The sequence below is a fragment of the Coffea arabica genome, chromosome 1e, assembly GCF_036785885.1.
Source record: "Coffea arabica cultivar ET-39 chromosome 1e, Coffea Arabica ET-39 HiFi, whole genome shotgun sequence".
NCBI lineage: Eukaryota > Viridiplantae > Streptophyta > Magnoliopsida > Gentianales > Rubiaceae > Coffea > Coffea arabica.
The window spans coordinates 57,659,092-57,673,576 of record NC_092311.1 but is presented as its reverse complement, the minus strand read 5'-3'; the positions used below and the strand labels follow the sequence as shown (position 1 = coordinate 57,673,576).

The window sequence follows — 14,485 nt, the reverse complement described above, 5'->3', positions numbered from 1 at the left end:
TGCCATCATAAACTGAAAACAATCGGACAACATTTGCATCGTTGTCTGGTAGAGAGGGAACAAAACGACTTTGAACAAAATTGAGGGTCAAATTAAATATAGAGCTCATGAACCCAACATACAAACTCGATCTTTGGCAGCTATACATGTAAAAATCCAGGCGAAAGAATACATAAAAGACTTCTAAACAGATGTATGGGGTAGACTGCAACGGACTTGGGGAAGGAAGGGATGGAGAGATAGAAATGGATTTTGACGTCAAACACAGCACCAAGCTAATCCAATATACCTATTCACAACCCCTTCTCAAACTGTCAGCAACTCCTGGAAAAATGTCAAAGGAAAAGCTTATTATGAGTATCCAGGGAATGAAAATGCAGCAGTAGAAGGAAAAAATATACTTCTATCATGCAGCAATTCGGTAACCATAAATTGAATTTTGGAGTAGCTTATAAGATGTATTTGCCATCCTTGAAGATTCCCTTCTTTCTTCATTCTGTTTAGTCTACTTTCATGGTACGGACAGACAGATACTAAATCTCACACACTCTCTCCAAATGAAAACAGCATAATAACAGACGTGAAAGATCACCTTCTCCTTCTGTTTGTAGAGGGAATCAATCTTTTTCATATATTCATCTGTCACTTTCTGCACACAACCAACCAAGGGAAGAATCAAAGGCAGAAGCAGTTTTGCAATCCAGAGAACAAGACGGGCACCGATTACACATGAGAAAATACGGCACTCAATATAAAACATCAGCTATGGTTTTGAGAAAACGAGGACAAGAAAGAAAAACTAGAACGCGCCAAAGAATAGATATCCGCGTGTTTCCTGGACAGTTACACTTTCTGATTGTACAATAGAATTAGTGCTTGTAATTATTGAGACAGAACACCAATATTAATTAATTACCTGCAGATCACTGGACAAGTCTTTCACATTGTCCTCGGACAGCTTTTTCTCCTGGAAGTAGAGCAGGTGGTAACAACTGAGAATCCTAATTTAGTGTGAAGTAAAGTAATCTAAAGTACAGACCTTCTCAAGTTTTTCATAGGATTTGATGGCATCTCTTCGTACATTCCTCAATGCTACCTTAAGGTAACAAATAAAGAACAGTAAAGCTTAGTTTTCCAACAAGAGTAATCAAAATGTAAAGAAATAACATATTATACGAATTTCTATAAACATAATATTCATAGTGAACCTTGCTGGTATAAAAAATAAAAATTAATCATTCAGTGATCTCTTAGGACACGCACAACCACAATAAATCAATAATTAGTCTACCCATGCAGCCTCAAACATGCTGTCAAGGTAATATGAATCATCTAAAGACTTTTGAGCATATGTACAAAACTACATGTTCTTTACAGTAAAAAATCGACTGACAGCCACAACTAACTCAAACATTAGAAGGCCAGAGAAGTGTATCTTCTGATGCAAATTGAGTTACAGGCTAAGCACCTCATTTGAAATCTCACATGCTCCAAAAGGGACCATGAAACGAATAACAGGTACACATAATAGTTGAGCAATTCCAACCCATCCAATAATGTCTAGAAATTTACCTTCCCTTCCTCAGCTTGTTTTGCCACAATTTTTGATAGTTCCTACGAAGATAAAGATGAAAGAGGAGGAAATGCAAGTTTAGATATTGAGGCTATTCAAAAACAGGGAATAATTCAACTTGCCAGATATCACTATTTTCAATTTGTAGTAAAAGTTTAAGTTTTAGCATACGACATTAATTCCATGAAGTCCTCCTTTCAACATAAAAGCAGGTCATACCTTTCTCCTCTCTAATGTAAGTTGGGGTATTGCCAGCCTTATAACTTCTCCATCATTGTTTGGTGTCATACCAAGGTCAGAGTTGACAATTGCTTTTTCTATAGCCTTCAAGCTGAAACAATAGAAGTCAAATAGATTTCATGGATTAGATACAGATATCAAGAAACTTACTCATTTTCTTCACACAACAGAAGTGAGTTTCACTTGATCTTCTATTTCAAGTATGGATTAATGAAAGCATACGCGGATTTGTCATAGGGTTTCACCAAAAGTGAACTTGCATCAGGAGTACTAATTTGAGCTATGCTCTTCAAGTTGGTTGGTGCTCCATAGTACTCCACCTAGTGAGGAGAGGTTGGGAGAAATGGTAAGTACATAGATGTTAAATGCCAGTAGAAGTATCCAATACAAAACCTAACAATAAATCTTAATAGTTTTGATGACTAACTTTTGATTCAAAATGTCATAAAAATGGCTCGTTTGCTATGCTGGTCAAATTTTTTGCATCAGGCAAAGAATAATAAATTACGATCATAAGTATAGATATAAAGTTTATCTGCCTTAATCATGAAAATTGGAAAAAATTCATGACAGTTCTCTTTTTAACCAAAGATATTCAGAATCAGGGGCATTAAGCTTTTAGTCCTGCAATCCATGGTTTACCTTCAATAGATCAACAAAAATTGCAGAATGCTGCAAATATCCCTGTTTTTGCATGTCTTCACACCATAATCCTAGCCGAAACAAGTTAAGAAAAAGGGGGAAGGAGAGTGGAAGTGGACGTAACCAAAGAAAACCTGAGATCATAATCCTAGCAAATATTCCTGTTCATTCCTGGGAAATGGGATATAAGGTAGAATTTCCAATTTCGATATCTGAAATGCAAAAGCCATATTTGCCCATGAAAAAGTTGAGAAAGCTGTGTTGATCTGATGAAACTGAAAATTAATTTTTGCATTCTACACATGCCTTAGGCTCAGCATGCCTAATTCTAGCCACATAAAATCACAAATTACAATTGAAATTGCCAGATACTCACAACTTTGATGAGCTTTCCAAATCTTCAAGCCTTTTAATCTAATTTTTAGTGCTTATGCAGTACCCAATACAACAATACTAGAATTGCTTTTGATATTTAATCAATTGTAGATTTCTGCATCTATGCCTGGTATAGAATGAAGACAAAAGTAGCTCATACATTGGAATTCATACCTCAATTTTGTCCAGCATTGCCGGGTTTGATCTACCGGTCCTAATAGAATTAAAACTCGAGCGAACTGTGTCAACAGTCTTTTCCATTCTTTCTTTCTGAAAATGAAATCAAATATAGAAAGTTGACAATTTTGTGGGGGAATTGAGCATCCTGAAGTCTTGCATTACGCGCCTTTAGAAGTGGAGCAAAAATTAAAGTGGTCTATCCTTTTATTTTCTGAGGACTTTAGAACTTTCTGCAAAATTATTATACAAAAAAAAAACCCAAAAAAGGCACTTACAACGTCTTCTTCAATGAAAGATTTCTCAGCTTCTATTTCTTCTATGGTTGCACACCTCAAAACTCGTCTGGAAAACACTCAAACCAGAGATAAAAGGAACAAAAAAAGATTAAATCCCTAAACAAAGAAAGAAAAGAAAGAAAGCTATAACTCTCAAAAATGAAGACAATCGACAACCCTACATTGTTGAGAGATAAGCAGGCTTGAAAAAAAAAAGAAAAAAAAAAAAGCCAACTGTGTAAAAACTATCCAACCCACAAAAGAAATAAATTTCGGGAATGAAGATAAGGAAACAAGCGAGGAAATCCCAAAAAATTCCACTTGCCTCTTCTGCAAGAGGTGTTTAACAACAAGGGGCTTTGCAGCAGAAGCTCTGAGCCTAACCTCAAGCTTGACATAGTTGGAAGCCGCGCCGCAAGACACATTTTTCGAACCTGAAAGATGAGAATCTGCAACATCACTTCAACGCAGTAAATAGTTAAAGTTCTGCAAGCAATTTCTTACAAAGAAATAAAAGGACAAGGGAGGTTTAAAGGTAAACCTTGGGGAGGTTGCAGGGAAAGAAGAATTTTGGGTTTATGCTGATAAATGGACCCCATGGGGGTTGAAGGGGAGAAATTCATAGCCATTGCCGTCGAGAAAAGAATAATGGGGGTATTTTTTTTAATGATTTTTGCTGCTTATCAGAGTGCAGAAGAAAGAAAGACTCCAGTCAAGTGTGCAGAAATATGACGTGAAGATAAGAAGACGGACGAAGCCGCAGCGGAAGACAGGCGTTCGGGAAACGAGACAAAACGGATTGAACAAAAGCGCGAGACGAATGCTACGCTTCTTCGATAAAAGCTTCGAATACGAGCGCGTCTTATGCAATCAACACTGTAACCCCGTTCGGTCAAAACAGTTTGGTTTCTTTTGGGGTTGGGTTAAGTTGGTTTAAGCCCTCTGGTTCTGGGAGGATTTTGGCATTTGAAAAAAAAAATCTCCCAGTCTTTTGAGAAGTTTCTGGTCCAGCAAATTTTGGGCTAGTGCTGATCAAGTCCATCTTAAGTCCAACAATAGATAGACGTTCCGAATTTCTGAGTAACATCCATGTGAATGTGGGTTTGCAAAGAATTGAGTTTTGGGCTCCGCCCTCGGCCCTTGATCCACATCTTTGAGAAGGTTAGATCTCCTACCGGCTACCACTGTTTTACTGAAAATTTTTAATTCTTATCCTCTTGAATTCCTCCTTAATTTGTAAAAAGCTTTCTTCTAGTAACCGGAAAAAAAACATAGCGACGGATAGAACTTCTTCCTTTCCAGCACCAACAACCAAAAAAAAAAAAAAGAAAAAAGAAAGAAAGGGATTGGACTTTAGACAGATAGTAATATCCATAATAATCTGTTAAACGTATAATATGAACAAGACTTTCAATTCTTCACTCTTTTCAACTAAACACGATAATATGACTCTCGACTCTGTCTTGATAAACTTGACTAAAATCCTAACTTGACTAAAACTTACTAAATAACAATATAGAAATTTTCTAATTTTGAGTCTTGATTTAATATGCCAACAGTACTTCGTATTGTTGACTGACGATCCTTGTAAAAGCACAAGAAACAAATTAGCATGATGGTTGTTATGATTAAGATAGAAAGAGATTGATTAGGTAGGGATTAATGGAATCGTGTTGGACAGGCATCAAGTGATCATGCATGATGCGTTGCTGTGAGTGCTCCAAACGCTGTGGGGATCCCGTGAGATATGAAAGTCCATTGGAGACTGCGAGACGGAGGGTTTTATGTATACATACCATCACCAACACAGCCCTCTACCCAGATGTTTTTTTAAAAAAAAAAAAAAAAAATTTGCATTAGTGCATTGAATTGAAGCTTTAGTTGATTTGCCTTCAACAACCAACGCCATCAGTAGTTACCCAAACCCATATATAAAAACAAAATTGATTGGCTTGGTTTGAAGTTGTCATAATAATAATCATGGATTTTGGTAGAGAAGCAGTCGTGCTTGTCCTCACTGCTATAACAATGGCTGTTTTGGGGGCGGCTTCCACTGTTCACACGGTTGGTGATATTGGCGGGTGGAACTCAGACCGTGACGTGGATTATTACGATTGGGCTGCTAGCAGGGAATTTCATATTGGCGACATTATCCGTAAGCTCAATTATCAGTTGATGCTAATCATGTTGGGTTCTATTTCCGGTTTATTTTAGATTGATGCTGATGATAAGTAGTCGTCGATGCCGTCAGTACGTGATTGAACAGTTGTTGATAAAATTGTGGTAGCTTGCCTGTGCAGATTTCAAGTACGATCCAGGGTTTCATAATGTGGTGGAAGTGAGGCGGGCGGACTACCACGCATGCAATGCAGCAAATCCCATAGCCACCTACTCGTCGCCGTCGGGGGATGACTACATCAAGATCGAGAGACACGGCCACTACTTCTTCATCTGCGGCTGCGTCGATCACTGCGCACTCACTAACCAGAAAGTTGATATCAGAGTCCCTAAAGACCTCGACGTGATTAACTAACCTCCTCCCTCTGATTTACGCCTCCTGCTGCTTAGTTAATACTACAACAGTTGCCAACAAATGGGATTATGGCTAGGCTGCTTGATTACGAATCTATTGTGGTTGATTTGATCATTACACATCTTAATCTCTTTCATTTCCCGCTGTACTTCGATCATCTTCTCAATACTTACTACGTAGTTTATATATATATAACAAAGAAACATATTTTGGAGTAGTTTTATTACAATAATTCAGGATTACTGGGTCCAGAGCAAGCAAATATTAAAATAATTTGACGCTAGGCAAAATTTCCTAATCGTTTAACCTGAGTTCCTTCCTCCACAAAAAAGGTAAAAACAAGTAATTTCGGAAGAAAATAGTACAATGAAGGTAAGAATGGTGGCGTAACATTTGACGGGCACCAGCTACGTACATTCGAGGAAACCTGTGGAGAGATTTCAAATCTCGATCATGCCCCGAATTAATTTATGGCAAGAGAATCATTGATTTAAAGATTTGCGGGATACATGCACTGAACTGGAAATCTTCAATCAAATCTTTTTTATTTCCATTCTTGAGCCGTTTAGCTTTCTCATATATATGACCGACGACATCTGTTTAATTTAGTCTCCTCTATCGCTAATACATCCACACATACACTCTGCAGTGGTTTCGGTGATTAGCGGCCATGGTTTTCGCCAAGAAAGCTCTTTTTCTTTCCTTCTTGTTGATGGTAAGTAGTAGTGTTTGTCAGAAGTCGAAGGCTCATGTGTACACAGTTGGTGATGCTGCTGGCTGGACGAATATTGGCCGCGTTGACTACAAAACTTGGGCCGCTACAAAGATTTTCCATGTCGGGGACATCATCTGTAAGCCATCCGTTTTTAATTAGTATTCGTCATTCCTTGTTCTTGTCGTCGCTGTCTGTTTGGGTTGGGTGGTAGTTTCATCAAGTTAATGGACTTCGGTGTTAATTACTTCATTGCTGCCTTCTTCCTTAGCTTTTTTTCCCTGGTCTTGAGAATTAAAATAACAGTAAAGCCAAATCTCTTGGTGTGTATATGTATGTATGGTTTAGGGTTGGAACAAAGTTACAGATTAAAGCATTAATGGAATATTCAGTTTTCCCATGATGCAATAGAGAGGAATTAATTAATTAATTTTCAATTGGCTGAAAGTGTTGACCCGACTAAATTCACATATTTACCGCTCATCCATAGGGTAGCATAGCACACAATTCTTTTTGCATTTACGTGATCGATGTAATGAGCTTTCAAAGGAACGTAAGTTGAAGTTCCAAATGATGATGATAGTAGTATTACTTTGTTTTTGTTTTGCAGTGTTTGAATACAACAAACAGTTTCACAACGTGGTACGAGTGACTCACAAGAATTTCAACTCGTGTAATTCCACGGATGCTTATGCAACCTGGGTCTCCGGCAATGATTCATTCCTCATTCAGAGGCCCGGCCACTATTACTTCATCTGCAACCTTACGGGTCGCTGTCAATCTGGACAGAAGGTTGACATTAGGGTCCCCGGAGCTGGAGCTCACTCACCCTCTCCCACTCCGGCCCCTATCCCCACTCCTTCCGTCCCACTTCCGAGTCCACCCCCGCCGCCCTCGACATTGCCGCCTCCGCCAGCCTCAGTGTTGCCTTCTCCGCCCTCGACTTCGCCTGGAAGCGCTTCTCCTGCTCCGGCTCCCAGTAGCGCTTCGGCCTTTTATTCACCCAGGGGGCTGCAGATGAGGGCTCATTTCTGGTTGTCTACTTTGGTACTGGCGGCAGGGCTTAATGGATTCGTTGGTTAGAAGACAAATTGCACGTTTAAAATCCCTCGCTTTTTATTAGAGTTGGTGTCGCGGTTCTTTATTCATCTAGCACAACTTTTATTAGTGTGGCAATTCTCCTAAAGCAAAGCATTTCCCTCTACAATTTAAGCGAGCTCTTAAACATATCATACGCATCATGATTCGAATTACTAGCGACAAAGAGACGGCTACTTTTTAACCTTTTTTGGCAGCGCTATAATATCATCAATATGTAAAGAGGAAACTGTTGTGTGTGTTTAAGAGTTTTTTCTAAAACCAAAAAAATGGAGGCTTTTGTTTGATGGACTCTTCAGGTCCTGTTTTCAGGGCTTCAAAACAATGGGTTGAGTGTTGGCCCATGATCTGTTACTCATACATGCGTGTGTCATCGGCCCTCAGCATCAACACCTTGGGCTTGCACGATACACAGCTGGCCCAAATTTAGATTGGGGAAGATTGACCCTACCCCGCCCATACTCAATGCATTTGGAATGCAGAATTTGTATGAATTTATTAAATAATTTATGTTAAATCTAGAATCTAAATATAAAAACCCCAAAATCATTTGTTGTCTAAAGAGAGAAATATGATGAAATTTGTGCTTGGCAAAGAGCAAGTAGTAATGTGAGGTAATTGATAGAGTTTTTTTTTTTTTTTTTTTTTCCTCTTACGATTACGCGAACTGGATGTATGCTGCATGATTTCTATTATCATGAGAAAAAAAAAATGGTACTAACAATAATATTGAAAGGTCGGTCGGTTGGTGCTGACGTTGAAAGTTTGTCATGGGATCCACATGCTGAGCACTCGTTCGTTCGCGGTCTGTGCTTCTATCAATTCCTGTTTGACTCAATCCAAGTTGTCTACATTGATTGAAGCACAACAACGTCAAGTCACTTCTGGGAATTGTCCCGCACATCCATGTGAGACCGTGTCTTACTTCTCTGTTTTTGTCTTCATATTCAGGTCAGTCTTGACAATGGAATGGTTTCTGGTTTTGACACTCGCGCTTCTAGTTCAAAGCTCTCTTTTGATCCAAAAGGCAAGCTTCGCCCTATAACATTATATTTGCAGTTTCCAAGAAATGTGGAAAGTACAAGAAGCAGAACAGATCAGCCCGATCGTGAGAGTTAAAGAGGATTGTGGATTTGACATTTAAGGCACAAAAAAGTTGCGGCAGATTATATAGGTGCTGGCTGATTACGGCAGCTCTATTTCATGATCCAATTTGAATACCAGGAGGAGCGATGAGCAGAAGTCAGCACGCATGCAGACGGGTGAACAAGAGATTTTTCTGCAGGATCGTTCATCCGACACTTCAAAACCATAACCGTGCGTTGAGCTGTTAACAAAGCTTGTGCTGTCATTGGCTTAAAGATGGGAAACGGTTGGAGGAAATTTTGAGGCATCATTCTGTCTCACATTCTTGTTTCGGATTCCTTGCATGTAGATGATGGATGCAATTTTGAATGATGGATATGTTACATTCACGTAGGGGGGAATATCATCAGTTGTGGGTGCGCTAAGAACCCTTTAACTGTCAAATAACGTATACTCCTAACATATTATGAAAGTTTAATGCAGGAATTGGCAGCTGAGCGCGGAGGAACACAAAAATGGGTATGATTGAAGCAGTGTAAAATTGTGATCATCCGACCTAATTGGCCTGTTTGCTCGCATCACATTTCATGAAAAATATCCCAAGTCGATCCCTTTTGGTACCATAACGATACTTTGATTGTTTCTGTAGTGTAGTGTTAGCTTGCGTAAAGGGAAGAATAAGAAAAGGGAAAACTCCTTTGTACTTGGGTCGTGTCTTTGTTGCTTGTGGACGTTCTTCTACCGCTTTGACAGTTTAGAGCAGAGATGAAGAAGGTATGCCGCGGTGCAAGTTAATTTCTAAATTTCTATGATAGCCCCTGACTTATTTCATAAACTTTATTCGATTACGAGTTAGGTAATGTATGTATACTAATAAGTGTGTAGCAAGAATAGGCAGATAAATTCTCCATGTGTATTGAAGTTATAATAATAAAAAAAATCCCGAAATTGACATGCAAGCAAAAGTGAGTTCAAAATTTGATTTTCTGGTATAACATTAGAATTAATATTTCTTACACTGAATAGCACTGAATTAATGACGATTATGTAAAATTTGAATTTGAAATTCAACTTTTTTGTACACATGTCATGAATCCAACGATGATAATTAATAATATGTATATATAAGATTTACTCATAACATTATTGATTCTTCTTTCTTCTTAAATCTTTGTTTCATTTTTTTTTTTCCTTTTTATGGAGGTAACCAATTGAAATTACACATCGAAATACCGGAATGAAGGAAATTACTGGCTCGATTTTGAAGGACATTTTTTTTTGGAGACATGATTTTAAAAAATTAAAACTGTGTTTTCCAACAAATAAAATTTTTTTAATCTCAGAAACATATTTACAAAATTAAAAAAATGATGGAAAAAATTTCGATCTAAACGGGCTGTGTTCTTGAAGAACACATTAGTGCTTTGTTAGTGGTTGACACCCCATCCGTGATTGAGCAAACGTAGGATAAGTCGAGCATTTGTTTGAGGAACGATTTTTATTTTTATTTTTATTTATTTTTATTTTTGGTTTTACAAAATAAAAAGATTACTAGGAGGCAGACAGACACAGGCGGACACCCTAGAAACAAATAAGGAAGCTGGCAAAAATTAAAAAAGAAGTAAAGTACAAGAAAAAGACATGGAGTTATAGACAGTGTAATATTCACGAGAAACCAAGGTTGAATCCGGCCAAAAAGCCGTGGTCGCCGGATTCCTAGAATCCGATGAGCAACGAGCGCCGTCGCACGTGCACCAATTGCGCTCTCCAACTTACTTACTTACGGGAATTGTTAAAAAATAATAATAAAGAAAAATGAGCACAGAAAATCAAACAAAGTCAACTGCGAAGAAGTTAATGCGATAGAGTAAATCATAGTACCATATGAATTATGAAATGCAGGGAGATTCCAAGTCTAAACACTTAGCAACAACTACCGGTTACAGAAAGGTAAAAGATAAGAATGGCAGGACGCAGTAACTTCCCCTCCCGGGTACAATAACCAACCATGCAGGTAGTAACGGTCTGTCTACGAGCCTTTAGGGTCGTGAAACTGGAGTTTTACTTTAGAAAGTAATCGGGTGGACAGTGAAAAAATTTCAGCTGAATTCAACTACAATTGAGCCTACTGAAGTTTCTATAGGGTGTGTTTGGATTGCTTGTTTCCGTCGGAAAATATTATCGTTTTTCGTGATCATATTTTCCTATCACTTTTTTCCCTCACATTTATCAAATCGTTACAGTAATTTTTCCATGAAAAATAACGAAAAATGCAATCCAAACACACCCTAATTCTTTTCAAGTTAAATAGTTATTGCCGGCACAGTTAAGTTTTATATCTTTTTTTTTTTTTTTGTTAGTCTAATAGCAAATTCCAGTCCTTACAAAGGAGACGGAGGAAAAGGGTGGACTTGAAAATCTAATTAGGGAAACTACTAAGGTTGTGTTTGAATTGCAATTTTCTGGAGTTTTTGTAGAAAATATACTATAGCAATCTGATGTATATAAAGTAAAAAAGTGATTAAAAAATGAGTTCACGAAAAATGTAATGGGTTTTTTAACAAAAAAAATCCCTTTTCTGCCAACTAAGTAAGATATTAGAAATTTGAATTTTACACTTAATATAGGAGTAAAAATCATCAAGACTGGGGATGATGGATCATTCAGAGCATAATTTTCAGTTTTCAATTTTCATAGCAGCGAGTAAATAAAAAAATGCTATACCGTCCCCTGCTGGACTGGACTAGTAGTCAGCAGCCACACACACTCGCACCCGCAGAGAATTTAGTGCCTTCCCACCATTTTTACTTGGTCGCACAAAAAGGAAATATATATGTTTCGCTACGTAAATAGTAGCAACATAGTATGGAGAGCAGACTGGTAGTAGCAGTAGCCAGTAGCACGACAGAAAGGTTCATGAAAAAAAACAAAAAAAGTACTTGTGATATCAGTTGTAGTCCGGAGACTATAGCTAGGAGTAGCAAATATTAACCGCAGCATTCCCCGGCCCTTTCCAGTTTCCCCACGCCATTTACTACTTTCCAGTCTCCAGTCCCAATCCCAATAGTTCTTCTCCCTCCCCCTCCTCCTCCGTCCTGAATTGTCAGGAGATTTAAAAAAAAAAAAAAAAAAAAAGGAAAGAAAGAAAAAACCAGACCAGAGTATGTAATGCACACTGGGCACCATTAAATGAAACATTTCAGGGTCAGTAGCATTGCGTGATCTTTCGTTCTTTCACGGATTTCTCCTTCTCCTTTGCTGTCTGACTCTCTCTCTTTCTGTTTCCCTGCCACAACTCCCCAGTCCGCATGCACTTCCTCCTCCTCCGCATGACTCCTCACTCAAATATCTAACCCTACTCTACTCTTAGCCTACTACTATTCTACTTCACTCCCACCGACCACCGCAAACTCCTGCCAGTCTAAGTCTACTCCATTTTCTCCAACTTTCTCTACGCTACTAGTAAGTAGTTCAAACTGCGAAGAGAAACGACCAATGGAAGGAGGGTTGGAGCTGAGTAAAGTGACGCTGGAAATCTTCTCCAAGCTCGAGCAACAGTGGTTGCATCACTGCCAACCCCACAAGAAGACTCGCATTCTCTGTATCGACGGCGGCGGTGTCGGCTCCCCCACCGCCATCTTCGCCGCTCATTCCTTGATCCTTCTCGAAGACCAGATCCGTGCCAAATCCGCTGACTCCCAATCTCGCATTGCCGATTTCTTCGATCTTATCGCCGGCACTGGCATTGGAGCTCTCTACGCCGCAATGCTCGCTGCCGACGACGGTTATGGACGTCCTTTGTTCACCGCCAGGGACGCCGTCAACTTCGTCTCCCAAAACCAGTCCCGCCTCTTTAAAGTCAAGGCCACCCTCGGAGTCTTCCGCCGCCGACAGAGGTTCTCTGGCAGGAGCATGGATATGGTGTTGGAGGAGGCGTTCCGGAGGGAGGACGGCAAGGTCCTGACCTTGAAGGACACGTGCAAGCCTCTCCTGGTTCCCTGTTTTGACCTGAACAGCTCCGCGCCATTCGTTTTCTCCCGCGCCGGCGCTTCCGAGTCCCCCAGTTACGACTTCGAGTTGTGGAAGGTCTGTCGTGCCACGTCAGCCACCCCCTCCCTCTTCAAGCCTTTCCATCTGCAATCAGTCGACGGCAAAACCTCTTGCTTGGCGGTGGACGGCGGTCTCGTCATGAACAATCCCGCGGCCGCCGCCGTCACTCACGTCCTGCATAACAAACGTGATTTCCCCTCCGTCACCGGCGTCGATGACCTGCTGGTGCTTTCCCTGGGCAATGGTCCGTCAAGCTTGAAACTCCGCGCTAACGGTGATTGCTCAACGTCATCAGTCGTCAGCATTGTTCTTGATGGCGTCTCCGAAACGGTAGACCAAATGCTTGGAAACGCCTTCTGCTGGAACCGTAACGATTACGTCAGAATCCAGGTACGGTTTCCACTAATTATCTTAACATGTTAATTATACATCACTAAAACCCCCCCTTCCCCCCTTTCTTTCTCCACAAAAAAACAAAAAAAAAAAACCAGAAAACCGAATGTGGTCGGGGAGTTAACTAGTCAGTTATTGACAGTTAGTAAAATTTGCAGGCGAACGGTTGCGTGAGTGGAGGAGTGGGGGAGAAAGAGGAGGATGTGATGGAAGAGAGAGGCGTGGAATCATTACCGTTTGGCGGGAAACGGTTGCTGACGGAGACTAACGGACAGAGGATAGCGGGGTTTGTTCAACGGCTTGTTGCATCGGGGAGGACTAGTCTGCCGCCGAGTCCGTGCAAGGAAACTGCCGTTAGTCCTCTGGCTAACGGCCGTTAGATTTTTTTTTATTTTTTTATTTTTTTTTGCTCTTTTGGTGCTTTAAACTTTATGGGGTTAAAGTAGAATATCTTGTTTTGGTGTAGCTTTTTGATTGGACTAGCAGCAGTAACATATAATTAACTCTTCTAGTTTTGTTTCCTTGTCAACTTTACATGAACTGGCTGTTTTACGGAGATTAACGCCTCTAGGAAATGCAATTAACGAGTTCCGAGTATTTTAGCTATTGCTATTGTTTGGACGTATTAGTAGGAGTAGCGCTGTAGTTAGTAGCCAAATAAGTAAAAAAGTCCAGCAATTCTCTCGGTTGCCCTTAGCCTTTTGTATGCTCCAATTGGTGGGATGAATTGGAAATCACCCCATATGGTAAAAACCCATTCCTACGCTGCAGACTTGATCCTTGCTGAATTGGGAGTGGTACGGATTGTTTACGGCTTACGATGTCATATCACTCCCTTCTCGTAACAAATCGAACAGACAATACGTGTATTGTTAAAATTTTTTAGTATTGTCAAGTGATGGGTGAGAAGAAGTGCTTGTATCCTTAAACTTTGACTTTTCTTTATTAGGGCTGAGAATGAAATAATAAATATGTAGGGCTGATATTGGCACATCCAAACTTTTCAATGGCATCCCCTCTGCCTCTTCTTTTTGATCTTATCACAAGACAACTCTGTCATGATATCTCATTCCAATCTAAAATTACACCAGAGCATGGGCATGGTTGGTTACCTATTGATTGCAGTTTTAAAGTATGGTACCTGCATCATTTGACATGATTTAGGAAATGTCGAAGAAGGCGCCGTATTGGGAGTGCCGAAAGAATTCTGTACACTTATTTAAGAATCATGAGCTGTGAAGATGAGGCGGAGGATAAATCGCAATGGCTACTGTTACACTTGCTCAAAAGGCAGAGAAATGTACCAGTCAGCCATAATTCTTCACGAA

At 39.8% G+C, this 14,485-nt stretch overlaps 4 protein-coding genes across 5 annotated transcripts; 3 read left to right on the top strand and 1 right to left on the bottom strand.

The window, feature by feature from the left end:
- Positions 1-69: 69 nt before the first annotated feature.
- Positions 70-4,031, bottom strand: LOC113733439 (ribosome-recycling factor, chloroplastic). Of its 2 annotated transcripts, none has more exons than XM_027259810.2 (11): positions 3,827-4,031; positions 3,611-3,734; positions 3,286-3,352; positions 3,005-3,100; positions 2,036-2,133; positions 1,793-1,904; positions 1,573-1,614; positions 1,040-1,096; positions 917-967; positions 593-649; positions 70-324 (listed from the first exon to the last, which is right to left on the bottom strand). In XM_027259810.2, the coding sequence occupies exons 1-11, from the start codon at positions 3,912-3,914 to the stop codon at positions 307-309; spliced, it is 810 nt and encodes a 269-aa protein (XP_027115611.1). In that variant the 5' UTR covers positions 3,915-4,031; the 3' UTR covers positions 70-306. The 2 variants fall into 2 exon arrangements, with proteins under 2 accessions (XP_027115611.1, XP_027115617.1); XM_027259816.2 differs by having other exon boundaries at positions 3,611-3,719; positions 3,827-4,030.
- Positions 4,032-5,042: 1,011 nt separating this feature from the next.
- LOC140021696 (chemocyanin-like) lies at positions 5,043-7,780 on the top strand. Its single transcript, XM_072072987.1, has 4 exons — positions 5,043-5,440; positions 5,586-5,806; positions 6,468-6,669; positions 7,141-7,780. The coding sequence occupies exons 3-4, from the start codon at positions 6,489-6,491 to the stop codon at positions 7,611-7,613; spliced, it is 654 nt and encodes a 217-aa protein (XP_071929088.1). The 5' UTR covers positions 5,043-5,440; positions 5,586-5,806; positions 6,468-6,488; the 3' UTR covers positions 7,614-7,780.
- LOC140020951 (mavicyanin-like) lies at positions 5,266-5,818 on the top strand. Its single transcript, XM_072071620.1, has 2 exons — positions 5,266-5,440; positions 5,586-5,818. Exons 1-2 carry the CDS (start codon positions 5,266-5,268, stop codon positions 5,816-5,818), a joined length of 408 nt encoding a protein of 135 aa, XP_071927721.1.
- A 4,302-nt stretch (positions 7,781-12,082) lies between the features above and the next one.
- On the top strand, positions 12,083-13,686 carry LOC140015530 (probable inactive patatin-like protein 9). The gene is made up of 2 exons (XM_072068194.1): positions 12,083-13,154; positions 13,316-13,686. Exons 1-2 carry the CDS (start codon positions 12,210-12,212, stop codon positions 13,535-13,537), a joined length of 1,167 nt encoding a protein of 388 aa, XP_071924295.1. The 5' UTR covers positions 12,083-12,209; the 3' UTR covers positions 13,538-13,686.
- The last annotated feature ends 799 nt before the right edge of the window (positions 13,687-14,485 follow it).

Excerpts from the sequence above, each read along its gene's own strand:
- LOC113733439 (XM_027259810.2), bottom strand. The coding sequence starts at position 3,914 with ATGGCTATGAATTTCTCCCCTTCAACCCCCATGGGGTCCATTTATCAG. Across the intron at positions 3,735-3,826 it reads TTCCCTGCAACCTCCCCAAG|ATTCTCATCTTTCAGGTTCG; the intron begins GTTTACCTTTAA and ends GTGATGTTGCAG. Across the intron at positions 968-1,039 it reads CCTATGAAAAACTTGAGAAG|GAGAAAAAGCTGTCCGAGGA; the intron begins GTCTGTACTTTA and ends CTCTACTTCCAG.
- LOC140020951 (XM_072071620.1), top strand. The coding sequence starts at position 5,266 with ATGGATTTTGGTAGAGAAGCAGTCGTGCTTGTCCTCACTGCTATAACA. Across the intron at positions 5,441-5,585 it reads TCATATTGGCGACATTATCC|ATTTCAAGTACGATCCAGGG; the intron begins GTAAGCTCAATT and ends TTGCCTGTGCAG.
- LOC140021696 (XM_072072987.1), top strand. The coding sequence starts at position 6,489 with ATGGTTTTCGCCAAGAAAGCTCTTTTTCTTTCCTTCTTGTTGATGGTA. Across the intron at positions 6,670-7,140 it reads CCATGTCGGGGACATCATCT|TGTTTGAATACAACAAACAG; the intron begins GTAAGCCATCCG and ends TTTGTTTTGCAG.
- LOC140015530 (XM_072068194.1), top strand. The coding sequence starts at position 12,210 with ATGGAAGGAGGGTTGGAGCTGAGTAAAGTGACGCTGGAAATCTTCTCC. Across the intron at positions 13,155-13,315 it reads ACGATTACGTCAGAATCCAG|GCGAACGGTTGCGTGAGTGG; the intron begins GTACGGTTTCCA and ends TAAAATTTGCAG.